Source organism: Thamnophis elegans, chromosome 13 (genome assembly GCF_009769535.1).
Source record: "Thamnophis elegans isolate rThaEle1 chromosome 13, rThaEle1.pri, whole genome shotgun sequence".
Taxonomy (NCBI): Eukaryota; Metazoa; Chordata; class Lepidosauria; order Squamata; family Colubridae; genus Thamnophis; species Thamnophis elegans.
Genome location: NC_045553.1, coordinates 853,546 through 870,105, shown reverse-complemented (window position 1 = coordinate 870,105; position 16,560 = coordinate 853,546). Strand labels below are relative to the sequence as shown.

The 16,560-nt window shown below is 46.6% G+C and overlaps 1 protein-coding gene across 2 annotated transcripts; it reads right to left on the bottom strand.

Moving 5' to 3' along the window:
- Window positions 1–3,020: 3,020 nt before the first annotated feature.
- On the bottom strand, window positions 3,021–16,275 carry CMKLR1 (chemerin chemokine-like receptor 1). 2 transcript variants are annotated; one of them, XM_032230118.1, is made up of 3 exons: window positions 16,189–16,275; window positions 8,540–8,621; window positions 3,021–5,110 (listed from the first exon to the last, which is right to left on the bottom strand). In XM_032230118.1, exon 3 carries the CDS (start codon window positions 5,105–5,107, stop codon window positions 4,031–4,033), a length of 1,077 nt encoding a protein of 358 aa, XP_032086009.1. In that variant the 5' UTR covers window positions 5,108–5,110; window positions 8,540–8,621; window positions 16,189–16,275; the 3' UTR covers window positions 3,021–4,030. The 2 variants fall into 2 exon arrangements, with proteins under 2 accessions (XP_032086009.1, XP_032086008.1); XM_032230117.1 differs by lacking the exon at window positions 16,189–16,275 and having other exon boundaries at window positions 8,540–8,813.
- Between the last annotated feature and the right edge of the window lie 285 nt (window positions 16,276–16,560).

Sequence of the window (16,560 nt, the reverse complement as noted above, 5' to 3'; positions counted from 1 at the left end):
TCCCTCCCTCCCCAACCCCTTCCTTCCTTCCTCTCTATTTTTCCTTCCTTTCTTCCCTTGCCATTGGCCAACAATATCTCTCCCCCTCTAAGGGTGTCAGCCAGCTGTGTTCGCCCTCCGATATGATCAAGCAAATATGCAGTTATGCTTATTTCAGAGAGAATTATTAATGACACAGACAAGATTGCTCCCTGGTTTTGGAGCAATTTACATCTTGCTCAGCCTCAGGCGTGCCGAGGACGACATCCCCATCTCAGCTTGATGGCATTTCGAGAACCGGTCTTCAGCGTGCTCCCCTGCTTGGTGCCACCAGAAGACGTGGCCCAGCTTCACAAAAAGGAGGGCAGAAACGGATCCTGGGATCTAAGAGGTCCCCAGCCTCCAGGCTACTGGCAGCCTTGAAGGTGGACTTGGTTGGTGATACAATTGGAAGATGCAGCATCTTGCGTTTGAAACCACACCTACTGAGATGATCTCCATGGGATCATATTACGGCCCAATTCTCTTACTCATCTTAATTCCCTTTTAATATTGTGGATTTAGCTGGTCCATCTCTGATCTACCACTGTCTGAGCCTCAGATATGCTGGCTGGGGAATCCTGGGACTTGTAGCCCTCACATCTAAAAGTCGTGAAGATTGAGAAACACTGAGCTGATGGATGGGAAGAAACTTCTAAACCAGGTGAAGGTATGAGAAGTAGAAGAAAGAGATGATGGATAGAGTCAGGGGCCTTCAAACTTGGCCATTTGAAGACTGGCTGAGGAATTCTGGGAGTTGAAGTCCTCAAGTCTTCAAGTTGCCAAGTTTGGAGGCCCCTGAGTTAGTTGAAGGAAGGAGGACAAGGAGACTGTTGTGGGAAGCTGAGGATAACTGTCTCTGGAGTCAAGTCACGATGAGGGTGTTTGTTGAGTTACCAGAGTTGGGGCTAATTTGATGGCATCTGATTGTACCCCAAGATTGGATCCTCATGGAAAAAAAGCCAAATGAACACTGCAGCTCCTTTTAGAACATGGATGGTACCCAAATCACGATAACATGTGAGATGAGAAGAAAGAGGCATAGACAGCATTGGTACAGATGAGCAGCCCCGAAACTAACGGATGGCCTTTTTAACCTGAAAAATGAAACAGGTGAAAATCAGATCGTCCAGAGCAGTGTTTCTCAACCTTGGTGACTTTAAGTCCTGTGGACTTCAACTCCCAGAATTCCCCAGCCAGCCATGCTGGCTGGGGAATTCTGGGAGTTAAAGTTCACAGGACTTAAAGTCAACAAAGTTGAGAAACACTGCTCTAGAGTGAAGTAAGTTATTATCTAAAGGTTCATCAGATCTGTTTTATATTTTTAATTAAAAAATAACTTTGGAGGTGGCAGCGCTGAATATTAGATGTGCCTTTCTTTGCACACATTAGGAAGTTTGTCAAAGCCAGCCCTAATTACCATTAAAAGTTGGCATGGAATTCCAGAAAAATCCTAATCCGTTACTTCACAGGTCTGAATTAGCCAGCTCTGTCCTGTTCAAGAAAAAAAAAAGACTTGGCTAAACCAAACCAGGGTTTAGCAGAATGTGTGAATGCAGCTAGCGTGAGGGAGAGGAAGGTTGGTGCTTGTGAAACACACCAGCTGCTCCCCCCCAAGACATCCTTATTTGTATGTGAAAGAGGTTGGTGCCACGTTAAACAAACTGGAAGGATGGAAATCAAATATTAACTCAAGGGTTGTCCACCACTCATCAGTTCGAGAAAGCTGTTTGCAGAGATTATGGCTTTCTGGAGAAGACGGGGAAATAAACAACAGGTGACAAATGGACCATCTGCAGCAATTGAAGGCAATAGGCGTCTCTTCGGAAGACACATCCTGGCCCAGGTGGGCCTGTGCCTGTAGATCCGCTTCCCAGGGTCTCAGCAGAGGTCATCCCAGCCATTGCCCCAGATTAGGGAGCTGAGGTGGCACAGTGGTTAAATGCAGCACTGCAGGCTACTTCAGCTGACTGCAGTTCTGCAGTTCAGCTGTTCAAATCTCACCGGCTCAGGGTTGACTCAGCCTTCCATCCTTCCGAGGTGGGTAAAATGAGGACCCGGATTGTTGTTGGGGGCGATATGCTGACTCTGTAAACCGCTTAGAGAGGGCTGAAAGCCCTATGAAGCGGTATATAAGTCTAACTGCTATTGCTATTGCTATTCTCTTCAAGAGCTTGGGCTGAGGACCTTCCTTAGAGATGTGGAGGCCATGGCTTCATGGTGCCAAGTCCTCTTGCAATCAGGCAGCTAAGTTCCAGAATCTTTGTACGAGCAACAGGATCGGGTGGGAGGTCGACAAGAGAACCTGGCAGCCCCCGAGTCACTTTATTTTATTTTATTTTTTTCCATTAAAAAAAAACAACATAGACTTTTACAAAACTGCTTACGGAGGGGGAAAAAACAGCGCATATCTTTAGAAATACAAAGTTTTTTTTAAAAAACCCAACTTATCTTAAATACAGATATACTTGTTAGGAATGTTACCTACAACAATTACTGGTAGATGCTTTTTCATTTGTAGGAAACCTGACCCAACAGTAATTTTCAACACACGCCGAGGTGGCGCAGTGGTTAGGGTGCAGTACTGCAGGCCACTTCAGCTGACTGCTATCTGCAGTTCAGCGGTTCAAATCTCACCGGCTCAGGGTTGACTCAGCCTTCCATCCTTCCGAGGTGGGTGAAATGAGGACCCGGATTGTTGTTGGGGGCAATATGCTGACTCTGTAAACCGCTTAGAGAGGGCTGAAAGCCCTATGAAGCGGTATATAAGTCTAACTGCTATGGCTATATTGCTATTGCCATCATATTGCTAGGAGTTGAACTGAGGGCAGTGGACTTTCATGCCAATAGTTGGAGTTACTGTTTATTTACTAAATCCTCAAGATTCTCCAGCTGGAAAACATTGTTGGACGTCTCTGCTTGTCTCCAGGGTCTATTTCTGTCATCCAAGCAATTGTTCCTGATGCAGCAAATTTCCACAACTTCCTTTTAATTTTGGTCGTGTTTTTGTAGACCAACAATAGTTAGAAATCCTTGTTGATCTGCTCCAGAGGTGGAGAAGTTGTTCTGCCTGGCACTTTGCGGGGACAGAAGGAGAGACTCCATCCTCCGTGTCTTTCCAGATACAATTAGAAGTGATTTCATTAGATTTGGGAGAAGTAAAATCAACTTATCAATCTATAAACCCGGGGTTGGATTCTAGCTCATCATTTCAGATTTAGGTCGGTGAAAAGAAAGAGAGGGGGAAATGAGTTATTTCCCAAATTAACTGGGCATGAAATTGAAGAGACGGGAACTCGCAGCCCACCTCCTAGAGAAAAGATTTATTCGTGGACTAAGAAATCTCATGGACGAGTCAACGAGAGAGAAAAAAGTTGCTGGACAGAACCTGTATGAAATGATTGTCCTCCAAAGTGTGACTTATAGTGTGAGAGGAAAGGATTGGGGTTTTATTTTTTAACTAGAATTAAATTCTCAACTGGGAAAATTTGCGATTGCAAAAAATGAGCTTTTTGCATGTCTGCTCACATGGAAGGTGATAGAATGAGAAATCACACCTGGATTTACACAGGTACAAATGATTAGGAAACACACGCCTACACACACACATCTGTTACAGTGTCCTGTCTAAAACAAGCTAAGCCTAAACTTCCCAATTCTCTTCCCAATGAAGGGGTTACTCAATTTCCCCCAGAGCTCAAAATATGCTTTTTGCCAAGAATTTATAGGATGCGGTGAACACTTTACAGGCTGAAGTCCAACCATCGGGCCTTCCTTTGTCGTGAAGTTTGTTTACGTGGTTAGGATCAGGTGTTTATGCCATAATCCTCAAAAAGCTTCGATAAGAATAAACAAGAGTGTACTTAGAATCACACAGAGCCACCACTGGCTTAGATTCACCAAACCAATGTCAGGTTCCTCCTGAAACCGCTGGAGTAATCCAAGAAGGCCACCGCGAGGAGTTTTGGACCATTGCTGGAAACCAAATGATCCGCTGTAATCCACCTTGGGCTCAGAGTAAAAATGATTCTTTTTCAGTCATTGAACTGGCTTTGGTGACGCTTTTGCGTGAGAACGAATGGACTGAATTGATTGTGTCCTCGGTCAGCGCATTGGCCAGCCTGGACAGGATGGTGACCTTAAACTTCTTGAAATCTTGGCCCATGAAGACGTACAGAATGGGGTTCATGCAGCTGTTAGAAGCCGCGATGGCGGTGACAAGAGGCAGCCCTATCTCGAAGACGGTGCTCGGAACTGACTGGTGGTCCATTTCCAGCAGGTGGAACGTATGGTAGGGACACCAACTCAAGAAGAAGGTGGTGATAATGGTGACAATAATCCTCAAGGGCTTCTTGGATTTGGCCAGACGGTTCCTTTTCAGCCGGAAAATTATGGTGATGTAGCATACAGTGATAATGATCATTGGTATGATAAACCCCAGCAAGAAGCGAATGGTGGTTACCATTTTGTGTCTCTGGTGGCCAAGGGCGGTGTCGTTTGGAGAACTGGACAAGGAGAAGTTGTGAAAGCAAAGGATGCGGTTGCCGGAGGTCGTGGTGTCTCGAAAAACAAGGGAAGGGGAGCTCATCAGGAAACCAATCACCCAAATTAGGACGCAGAGCAACCAGGCAATGGTTGGTGTCCGATGCTTTTGGGACTGGACTGGGAAGACCACCAAGATGCAGCGGTCGAAGCTGATGGTGGTCAGCAGGAAGACACTGGTGTACATGTTAAGGTTGAGAAGCAAATTGTTGACTTTGCACATGTCCCTGCCGAAAACCCAGTGGAAGCCCATGGCCGTGTAGGCGATGTTCAGGGGCAGGAAGACGTTGAACAGGAAGTCGGCAGCTGCCAAGTTGAGGAACCAGACCGTGGTGACCGACTTCTTCATCTGGAGGATAATGGCGATGACCAAGCCGTTGCCCAATAGACCCAGGAGGCAGGTGACGCTGTAGATGAGAGCAGCGACCACTTGAATGACGGTCAGGGGGTCTATCTGGGGTTTTTTGCTGTATCCGTCTCTAACAGGGAAGTCTTGGAAACTATAGTAGTCTAAGTAGTAATCCGTAGTGTTCTCCAATTCTTCCATGACCTGTTGGGGACACAGATTGGTCAAAAACTTGAGATGGTGCCAAGGTAGCTTCACACCACGGTTAGGAAACACAGAAGAGTGAAGGCTGATGGGACAAACCAGTGAGAGCTTGCCTCATCTAAGACTGCCTGTAACGGCTGAGTAACAACAAAGAACTATTGTTGCAAGTCCAAACTAATTGATATGGATGGATGGAGAAGAACATAGACTAATTTCTACACAACGTCTTCCTGGGATGACCCAGATCCTACCCAGTGATGCCAATCCCAATGCAGGGAAGGAGGAGGCTGAATGCAGCATCGTCCAAAATAAATGAGCATCCTATCTTGGAAAATGTCCCAGAATCCCTTGCAGGAGAGACAAGGACCACACGTTAAGTAGGGGAACATCGGTCTGGTACCTCTGTTAGATCAAATTGTATTACAATACAATACAATAGCAGAGTTGGAAGGGACCTTGGAGGCCTTCTAGTCCAGCCCCCTGACTAGGCAGGAAACCCTATACCATTTCAGACAAATGGCTATCCAACATCTTCTTAAAGACTTCCAGTGTTGGGGCATTCACAACTTCTGGAGGCAAGTTGTTCTATTGATTAATTGTTTGGAAGTTTCTCCTCAGTTCTAGGTTGCTTCTCTCCTTGATTAGTTTCCACCCATTGCTTCTTGTTCTACCCTCAGGTGCTTTAGAGAATAGTTCGACTCCCTCTTCTTTGTGGCAACCCCGGAGATATTGGAAGGCTGCTATCATGTCTCCCCTGGTCCTTCTTTTCATTAAACTAGACATCCCCAGTTCCTGCAACCGTTCTTCCTATGTTTTAGCCTCCAGTCCCCTAAGCCTCTTTGTTGCTCTTCTCTGCACGCTTTCCAGAGTCTCCACATCTTTTTTACATCGTGGCGACCCAAACTGGATGCCGTATTCCAAGTGTGGCCTTACCAAAGCATTATAAAGTGGTCTTAACCCTTCATGTGATCTTGATTCTCTCCCTCTGTTGATGCAGCCTAGAACTGTGTTGGCTTTTTTGGCAGCTGCTGCGCACGGCTGGCTCCTATTTAAATGGTTGTCCACTAGGACTCCAAGATCCCTCTCATAGTTACTACTCTTGAGCAAGGTACCACCTATACTGGACCTGTGCATTTCATTTGTGTTGCCTAAATGTAGAACCTTACTTTTTTCACCATTGAATTTCATTTTATTAGATAGTGCCCAATGCTCAGGTTTGTCAAGATCCTTCTGTATCTTAAGCCTGTCTTCATTAAAGCTGACATTTAAAAAAGAAGAAGGGAAAATCCTTTGGCCAGCACAGCAGAGTGGCGTAAATTATTTAATACATAATAAATAGAAGGCTAACATGTTTTTTTGCGTGAAGGAAAAGCGTGAACTTTGAAATTTTAATGGCAACACTTTCAATACTCAAAACTGTTGTTAAAGACAATACAAAAGGGAGTAGAAAACTTAGATGGGTTATGACAATGTTTCTTAACCTTGGCCACTTTAAGACATGTGGACTTCAGCTCCCAGAATTCCCCAGGCTGGTGGGGAATTCTGGGAGCTGAAGTCCACGTGTCTTAAAGTGGCCAAAGTTGAGAGAAACTGGGTTAAATCTAATCTAAGAAGACAATTCAAAAGCATTCAATTATTTTTTTTTAAATCAGCCATTGTTCTTCTCCTTGGGGATCCTGCCGAATGGAACCGAGTGAGAAATTTTAAGCTGGAGCTTAAAAGGCAGACAAAAGGATTTCCAAGCAACGAAGAACATTAATATACATTTGGGGGCAAAAGGAAACAGATGGGCAGTGGGCTTCTGCCAGCAAAAGGAGGCCAGCCCATCTGGCCTGGGGAATACCAAATGAACTGCCTTTCCAAAGCTGTGGGCGAGCTCTAACCGGATTCCGGAAGGCTTCCAGATCCAAGGTTCCTTGGCCATCTCAATGATCATATGAGGAAGCCAAGAGAGCAAGGATTTCAAGTTATTGTCCAACTGGATCAGAATACAGAATAAAGAGTTGGGAAGGACCTTGGAGGTCAAACCCCCTGCTCAAACAGGAGGTCCTACACCATTCTGGACAAATGATGCAATCTCATTAAAAACTTCCAGTGATGGATCACCCTCAATTTCCAGAGGCAACTCTTCCATGGATTGATGGTTCTCAAGGTCAGGAAATGTCTCCTTAATTCTAGGTTGGGTCTCCCTTTGCTAAGCTTCCATGCTGCTCTCCCTGAAGGTCTCTCCCAAGGATCCCCTGGAAAAGCACACAGGCCCAGCCAGGTACAATAATATCTACACGTGGAGTGTTAGTACCGCTCTATAAGGCCTTGGTAATAAGGCCACACATGGAATACGGCATCCAGTTTGGGTCGCCACGATGTAGAAAAGATGTGGAGACTCTGGAAAGAGTGCAGAGAAGAGCAACAAAGAGGATGAGGGGACTGGAGGCTAAAACATATGAAGAACGGTTGCAGGAACTGGGTATGTCTAGTTTAATGAAAAGAAGGACTAGGGGAGACATGATAGCAGCCTTCTGATATCTCAGGGGTTGCCACAAAGAAAAGGGAGTCAAACTATTCTCCAAGGCACCTGAGGGCAGGACAAGAAGCAATGGGTGGAAACTAATCAAGGAGAGAAGCAACCTAGAACTGAGGAGAAATTTCCTGACAGTGAGAACAATGAATCAGTGGAACAGAAGTTGCCTCCAGAAGTTGTGAATGCTCCAACACTGGAAGCTTTAAAGAAGATGTTTGGATAAACCATTTGTCTGAAGTGGTGTAGCGTTTCCTGCCTAGGCTGGGGGTTGGACTAGAAGACCTCCAAGGTCCCTCCCAACTCTGCTATTGTATTCTAAAGAGTGCAGAGAAGAGCAACAAAGAGGATTAGGGGTCTGGAGGCTAAAACACATGAAGAACAGTTGCAGGAACTGGGTATGTTTAGTTTAAGAGAAAAAAGAACTAGGGGAGACATGATAGCATCTTCCGATATCTCAGGGGTTGCCCCAAAGAAGAGGCAGTCAAGCTATTCTCCAAGGCACTTGAGGGTAGAACAAGAAGCAATGGGTGGAAACTAATCAAGGAGAGAAGCAACTTAGAACTCAGGAGAAATTTCCTGACAATGAGAACAATTAACCAGTGGAACAGAAGTTGCCTCCAGAAGTTTGAATGCTCCAACACTGGACGTTTTTAAGAAGATGTTGGAGAGCCATTTGTCTGAAGGGGTGTAGGGTTTCCTGTCTAGGCAGAGGGTTGGACTAGAAGACCTCCAAGGCCCCTTCCAACTCTGTTATTCTATTCTATCTGCACAGGTTTCGTTTCTCCAAATGAAATCCCAAATCAGAGGCAGACCACTGTTTTTTTCTGAGCCAGACAGACAGAGGAAGCCAGGCAGAGGGGCAGAGGCAGGGGAGGATGCAGGCAGGTCCTTGACCTGAGTCTTCTTACCGTCAACAAGCGAGGCTCAGGGCAGGACTACGGAGAAAAGGAGGAGGGCGGCTGGGGCGAGTCGGCCTTACGGGAACCTTTCCTGCCACGGGTACAAAACAAACAAACAATAGTGGAGCGAAGAAAGTCAGCCAGCAAGGAGGAGGAAAGCAGCGTCCCTCTTTAATGAGCCACTGGAGGCCAGGACTGGGCTGGGGCTGCTTCGCAGGCGGTTTGTCTGGAAAGAGGAAGCTCTTTCAGGGAAGTTTCCCTTTCTTTTGATTTCCCTCTTGGTCCGGGAGGGAGGGAGGGAAAGAGGGAGGAAGGAAGGAGGGAGGGAAGGAAGGAAGGAGGGAGGGAGGGAAGGAGGGAGGGAGGGAAGGGGGGAGGGAGGGAAGGAGGGAGGGAGGGAAGGAGAGAGGGAGGGAAGGAGGGAAGGAAGGAGGGAGAGAGGGAAGGAGGGAGGGAGGAAAGAAAGGAGGGAGGGAGGTAAGAAGGGAGGGAGGGAGGGAGGGAGGGAGGGAAGGAGGTAGGGAGGGAAGGAGGGAGGGAGGGAAGGAGGGAAAGAGGGAGGGAGGGAGGGAGGGAAGGAAGGAAGGAGGGAGGAAGGAGGGAAGGAAGGAGGGAGGGAGAGAAGGAGGGAGGGAGGGAAGGAGGGAGGGAAGGAGGGATGGAGGGAAGGAAGGAGGGAAGGAGGGAGGGAGGGAGGGAAGGAGGGAGGGAGGAAAGGAAGGAGGGAGGGAGGGAAGGAGGGAAGGAGGGAAGGAAGGAGGGATGAGGGATGAGGGAGGGGAGGAGGGAGGGAAGGAGGGAAGAAGGGAAGGAGGGAAGGAGGAAAGGAAGGAGGGAGGGAGGGAGGGAAGGAAGGAGGGAGGGAGGGAAGGAGGGAGGGAAGGAGGGATGGAAGGAAGGAGGGAGGGAAGGACAGAGGGAGGGAAGGAGGGAGGGAGGGAAGAAGGGAGGGAAAGAGGGAGGGAAGGAGGGAAGGAGGGAGGGAAGGAGGAAGAGGGGGAGGGAGGGAAGGAGGAAGGGAAGGAAGGAGAGGGAGGGAAGTAGGGAGGGAAGAAGGGAGGGAGAGAGGGAGGGAGGGAAGGAGGGAGGGAGGGACGGAGGGAGGGAAGGAAGGAGGGAGGGAAGGAGGGAGGAGGGAGGGAAGGACGGAGGGAAGGAAGGAAGGAGGGAGGGAGGGAGGCAGTGGTTTGGGTGGCTCTGCCTTGGCAGAATCAGAGCCTCTGCCATCCTGGATGGAGCCAGCAGGGGCCACCCACAAAGCCTGAGCTCTGTCCTTGGGGGGGGGGAACTGGGCCTAGGCACCCTGGTGCGCTTATTCACGCCCCCTTTATGGACCTCTTAGGAATGGGGTGAGGTCCACGGGAGACAGTTTGAGGTCAAAGTTATGGGGGCAGTGGTCAAACTCTAAATCTTTTACTACCAGTTCTGTGGGCGTGGCTTGGTGGGCGTGGCAGGGGAAGGATATTGAAAAATCCCCATTCCCTCCCCCACTCTGGGGCCAGCCAGAGGTGGCATTTGCCGGTTCTCCGAACTACTCAAAATTTCCACTACCGGTTCTCCAGAACCTGTCAGAACCTGTTGAATTTAAACCCCTGGCTTGAGGATGTAACAACAGTTAGTTCATTCCAAGCATTGACCACTCTGTTGCTGAAGTCATATTTTCTGCAGGTGAATTAGCTGGCTGCCAAGAGATTCCTTCGGAAAGCTTCACTCCGGAGGAAGAGTGGTTGGTTAAGAAATGCTCCCGGGAGGCTGGTCCAATGAGAGTCCCACCTCTCTCTGGAATGCCTCCCTGGAACTCTTTGGGGATGAAGTGGGTTGGATCTCTGAGCAATGGACCGGAAGTTGTGGCCCAAGGCACCTCAAGAGTTTTGTATCCTGAAGACCGAAGAGATAACATTGCTCAGATTTTCTCCCCTGGTTGCCCATTGTGCCTTTCAACACAAGCTCAGGGGAGACCGTGGATCCCTAGAGTAGCCCTCCTACTCTGGTGGTTACTTCAAGGAGCAGGATATGTGCGAAGGGAAGCGCTCTGCCAAGAAGGTGATTGGATGCATGTCTGAATGTAACCTACTAGGTCGGATTCATGGCGTAAATGCTTTGGGGCAGGCAATGGCTCTGAATAAATGGAAGTATGTCCTGGCCACCCAATACTTTTCGTGTCCTGGGACCAACCGTGTCCCCTGGAGTGGCCCCAATCAATGGCCCTCCTCTGCTTTCGACCTCAGAACTGACATCTCCAACTAAGGATTTCTGAGGATGGAGCAGAACTTCTCAGAAGGTTGAACAGAGCGGAGGAGGAACCCAACCAGGGACTCGCGAATAAGTACCAGACCTTCTAAGCGTGTCCTCCTTGGGCTGGTGAGGCCGATTCTTCACATTCACATGTGTGTGGTCAGAATGCCCGATGGCCCATAAGGCACTGCCGGAGGTTAAGCCTCGGGATGACAGGGGGTGGCTCTACTTCTGACGGGGACATTCAGAGCCTGATTTCTGTCCTCGATCTGGGTGGAAGGAGAATCCGCCAAGCAAGGCCAGCAACCAACTCAGCACTTTCTCAAAACCCAAACAGGATGTCCTGATTTAGAAGCCTCCTGACTCAGGCAGCCCCGACTACCAACACAGTCAGCAACCGCCGTACCCCCACCCCCAAAAAAAAACCGCTAAAGGGCTGCCTTTCCCCTAGTCTCTCTATCTCTGCCCCACCGAGGATGGGCAACCTGCCGAGCTCTGTTATGCCTGGCAGGCTCCAGGCCAGCCGGTTGTTGCTGTCTAGGAAGGAGATAAGGATGCCTGTAGAATTATCTGCTCAGCTTTCGTACGCACAAGGCTATCAGGTGTTTGGAAACACAACCCCCGCAAGGCAAAACAAAGGGAATCTCTGCCCTGGAGGGAGGTCAAGATGCAACAAGGCTACACAAACCACGGAACAAAGGCTGCCTGCTCCCTCCCCCCCCCCCTGCTAAAGACCCCTGGTTTAGCCCTGCAGCCACCGGCTCCCTCTGCTCTCTGTCCAGAATGGCTGATATCCTGGAATGCCTGCCTGCCTTCCAAGCCAGGGCTGTGTTTTCAAGGAGGACTTGAGCCAGGCCTGAATGGCGACTCGTGTCTTTCCCTTCTGATGCAAACCGCCAGAGGTGTCTGCAGACCAGAGCCAAAAATGTCAAGAGGATGGTGGCCACAGAAGTTCCACCTCTTTTCTTGTTCTTTTTCTTTTATGAATATACATTTTTATTTTCCATTTTCATAACATACAATCACATGTATACTATTCCATAGCCAATATCCTATTGTATTAAGTAGTAATTACATCAGTTCCTCTTGTCATCAACACCCAGAAAGATAAAAAACCCATTATCAGCTCTTCTGCTCTCCATACACCTCTTTCTTCTACCTCTCTCCTACCTCCTTTCTTCCCTCCATCATCCTTTCCTACTCTACTTCCCCTTCCTTTCTCCTTCTCCTCTCTCTTCATTCCACTCCTCCTTATCCTCCTCATCTCCCCCCCCTTACCCTCTCTCCTATCCCTCTCTTCCCATCTTTCTTCTCTCCTCTGCTTCCCACTCTTCTACATCCTTTCTTCCCTCCATCATTTTCTACTCTACTTCCCCTTCCTTTCTCCTTCTCCTCTCTCTTCATTCCACTCCTCCTTATCCTCCTCATCTTCCCCCCTTACCCTCTCTCCTATCCCTCTCTTCCCATCTTTCTTCTCTCCTCTGTTCCCACTCTTCCTCTCATTGGTATATTTCAGCTTCTGAGCAAACTCCCTTCTGTGTTGATGGTATTTATGCTTCCATATCAATATACTTAACATATCTTAGTTTTAAAGAAAAAAATAAGAGAAGACAGTATACATGTGCAATCATATTACATTAATATACAACATATAATCACATGTATACTATTACATAGCCAATATCCTATTGTATTAAGTAGTAATTACATCAGTTCCTCTTGCCATCAATGCCCAGAAAGATAAAAACCCATTATTGGCTCTTCTGCTCTCCATACACCTCTTTCTTCTACCTCTCTCCTACCTCCTTTCTTCCCTCCATCATCCTTTCCTACTCTACTTCCCCTTCCTTTCTCCTTCTCCTCTCTCTTCATTCCACTCCTCCTTATCCTCCTCATCTTCCCCCCTTACCCTCTCTCCTATCCCTCTCTTCCCATCTTTCTTCTCTCCTCTGTTTCCCACTCTTCCTCTCATTGGTATATTTCAGCTTCTGAGCAAACTCCCTTCTGTGTTGATGGTATTTATGCTTCCATATCAATATACTTAACATATCTTAGTTTTAAAGAAAAAAATAAGAGAAGACAGTATACATGTGCAATCATATTACATTAATATACAACATATAATCACATGTATACTATTACATAGCCAATATCCTATTGTATTAAGTAGTAATTACATCAGTTCCTCTTGCCATCAATGCCCAGAAAGATAAAAACCCATTATTGGCTCTTCTGCTCTCCATACACCTCTTTCTTCTACCTCTCTCCTACCTCCTTTCTTCCCTCCATCATCCTTTCCTACTCTACTTCCCCTTCCTTTCTCCTTCTCCTCTCTCTTCATTCCACTCCTCCTTATCCTCCTCATCTTCCCCCCTTACCCTCTCTCCTATCCCTCTCTTCCCATCTTTCTTCTCTCCTCTGTTTCCCACTCTTCCTCTCATTGGTATATTTCAGCTTCTGAGCAAACTCCCTTCTGTGTTGATGGTATTTATGCTTCCATATCAATATACTTAACATATCTTAGTTTTAAAGAAAAAAATAAGAGAAGACAGTATACATGTGCAATCATATTACATTAATATACAACATATAATCACATGTATACTATTACATAGCCAATATCCTATTGTATTAAGTAGTAATTACATCAGTTCCTCTTGCCATCAATGCCCAGAAAGATAAAAACCCATTATTGGCTCTTCTGCTCTCCATACACCTCTTTCTTCTACCTCTCTCCTACCTCCTTTCTTCCCTCCATCATCCTTTCCTACTCTACTTCCCCTTCCTTTCTCCTTCTCCTCTCTCTTCATTCCACTCCTCCTTATCCTCCTCATCTTCCCCCCTTACCCTCTCTCCTATCCCTCTCTTCCTATCTTTCTTCTCTCCTCTGTTTCCCACTCTTCCTCTCATTGGTATATTTCAGCTTCTGAGCAAACTCCCTTCTGTGTTGATGGTATTTATGCTTCCATATCAATATACTTAACATATCTTAGTTTTAAAGGAAAAAATAAGAGAAGACAGTATACATGTGCAATCATATTACATTAATATACAACATATAATCACATGTATACTATTACATAGCCAATATCCTATTGTATTAAGTAGTAATTACATCAGTTCCTCTTGCCATCAATGCCCAGAAAGATAAAACCCATTATTGGCTCTTCTGCTCTCCATAAACCTCTTTCTTCTGCCTCTCTCCTACCTCCTTTCTTCCCTCCATCATCCTTTCCTACTCTACTTCCCCTTCCTTTCTCCTTCTCCTCTCTCTTCATTCCACTCCTCCTTATCCTCCTCATCTTCCCCCCTTACCCTCTCTCCTATCCCTCTCTTCCTATCTTTCTTCTCTCCTCTGTTTCCCACTCTTCCTCTCATTGGTATATTTCAGCTTCTGAGCAAACTCCCTTCTGTGTTGATGGTATTTATGCTTCCATATCAATATACTTAACATATCTTAGTTTTAAAGGAAAAAATAAGAGAAGACAGTATACATGTGCAATCATATTACATTAATATACAACATATAATCACATGTATACTATTACATAGCCAATATCCTATTGTATTAAGTAGTAATTACATCAGTTCCTCTTGCCATCAATGCCCAGAAAGATAAAAACCCATTATTGGCTCTTCTGCTCTCCATAAACCTCTTTCTTCTGCCTCTCTCCTACCTCCTTTCTTCCCTCCATCATCCTTTCCTACTCTACTTCCCCTTCCTTTCTCCTTCTCCTCTCTCTTCATTCCACTCCTCCTTATCCTCCTCATCTTCCCCCCTTACCCTCTCTCCTATCCCTCTCTTCCTATCTTTCTTCTCTCCTCTGTTTCCCACTCTTCCTCTCATTGGTATATTTCAGCTTCTGAGCAAACTCCCTTCTGTGTTGATGGTATTTATGCTTCCATATCAATATACTTAACATATCTTAGTTTTAAAGAAAAAAATAAGAGAAGACAGTATACATGTGCAATCATATTACATTAATATACAACATATAATCACATGTATACTATTACATAGCCAATATCCTATTGTATTAAGTAGTAATTACATCAGTTCCTCTTGCCATCAATGCCCAGAAAGATAAAAACCCATTATTGGCTCTTCTGCTCTCCATACACCTCTTTCTTCTACCTCTCTCCTACCTCCTTTCTTCCCTCCATCATCCTTTCCTACTCTACTTCCCCTTCCTTTCTCCTTCTCCTCTCTCTTCATTCCACTCCTCCTTATCCTCCTCATCTTCCCCCCTTGCCCTCTCTCCTATCCCTCTCTTCCCATCTTTCTTCTCTCCTCTGCTTCCCACTCTTCTACATCCTTTCTTCCCTCCATCATTTTCTACTCTACTTCCCCTTCCTTTCTCCTTCTCCTCTCTCTTCATTCCACTCCTCCTTATCCTCCTCATCTTCCCCCCTTACCCTCTCTCCTATCCCTCTCTTCCCATCTTTCTTCTCTCCTCTGTTTCCCACTCTTCCTCTCATTGGTGTATTTCCGCTTCTGAGCAAACTCCATTCTATGTTGATGGTATTTATGCTTCCATATCAATATACTTAACATATCTTAGTTTTAAAGGAAAAATAAGAGAAGACAGTATACATGTGCAATCATATTACATTAAAATCTAACACCTCTCATCAAGCCTAATATACATCCCTCCCTCCCCCCTCCTCCCCACCCCCCCAGCCTTCCCTCCCCCAACTTCCCAGAACCCATAACCAAATTCCACCTCTTTTTATTTTTTTAAAATAAATGTGTTTTTTATTTTCCATTTCCATTTTCGTACAGTCACATATATACTGTGCAGAACCGGGGCCATATAACATTAAACAATAAACACAGCCATTCCTCTTGTCAATAATACCCCCCAAAACAGAAACCCAATGTACCTCTTCGACCCTCCATACACCCTTTCTTTCGCCCCCCCCCTCCAACTTTCCATTCCACCTCTTTTCTTGATGGACCCCGGAGAACAGATCCTTGGCCACGTTTAGCTTATCCAAGGAGAGTGACTGATTTCACCTGGGCCCCCCCTGGATCGACAAGGGCAGAAGTGGTACAGCTTCCAATGTGGTGACCCATCATCACACCAGTTTGGTTCCATGAGAAATAAGCCAGGTGTGCTGAGCTTGCAAAGCATCTCCCGTGCCCTCCCACCCACCCACTCATCCCCCCCCCCCAACAAATTGGGTTGCCCCCAATTTTGAGTCTTAGTGGCTGTGTCCCTTGGAATGGATTGAGAGAAAATTGTTCTCCCCCTCGAGCAGTTGGTGCCTCTTCTCAGAAGGTCTTCGGCTCTGCACTCCAACTTCCTTGCTACTCTAACTTGACCCAGGAGGTGATAGGGCTGCCTATCATTCCACAACACACACGCACACACACACACACACACACCAACCAACATAGAGGGACTCCCTGCACTCCTCACCTTGTGAAAAGACGGTCTTTGCTGGTGAGGAAACGTCCCTTTCAGAAGGTGTTTTGGCTCAAGGAAGCCTTCAAGACCAGCAATCTGGATGCCCACCTGCACAAATCAGAAGACAATCAGAAGGAAAAGAAGAAGCGGCGTGCAAAAGAAAGGAAGAGAAGGTGGAGCAAGTGTGATAAGATATTATTAGCTCCTTTATCCTTCTTGACTTCCTGTATTTGTCATTTCTGGTGCAACCCCCACCACCTTCACCTTCTGCTATCTCATGATCCGGGCCACAAGATGAGACTTGGGCATTGTCTATTGTCTCAAGCAAAGGTGGCCACTGATTTTAAAAGCCTAATGGCCACCTCTTCCTTGAGACAATGCCCA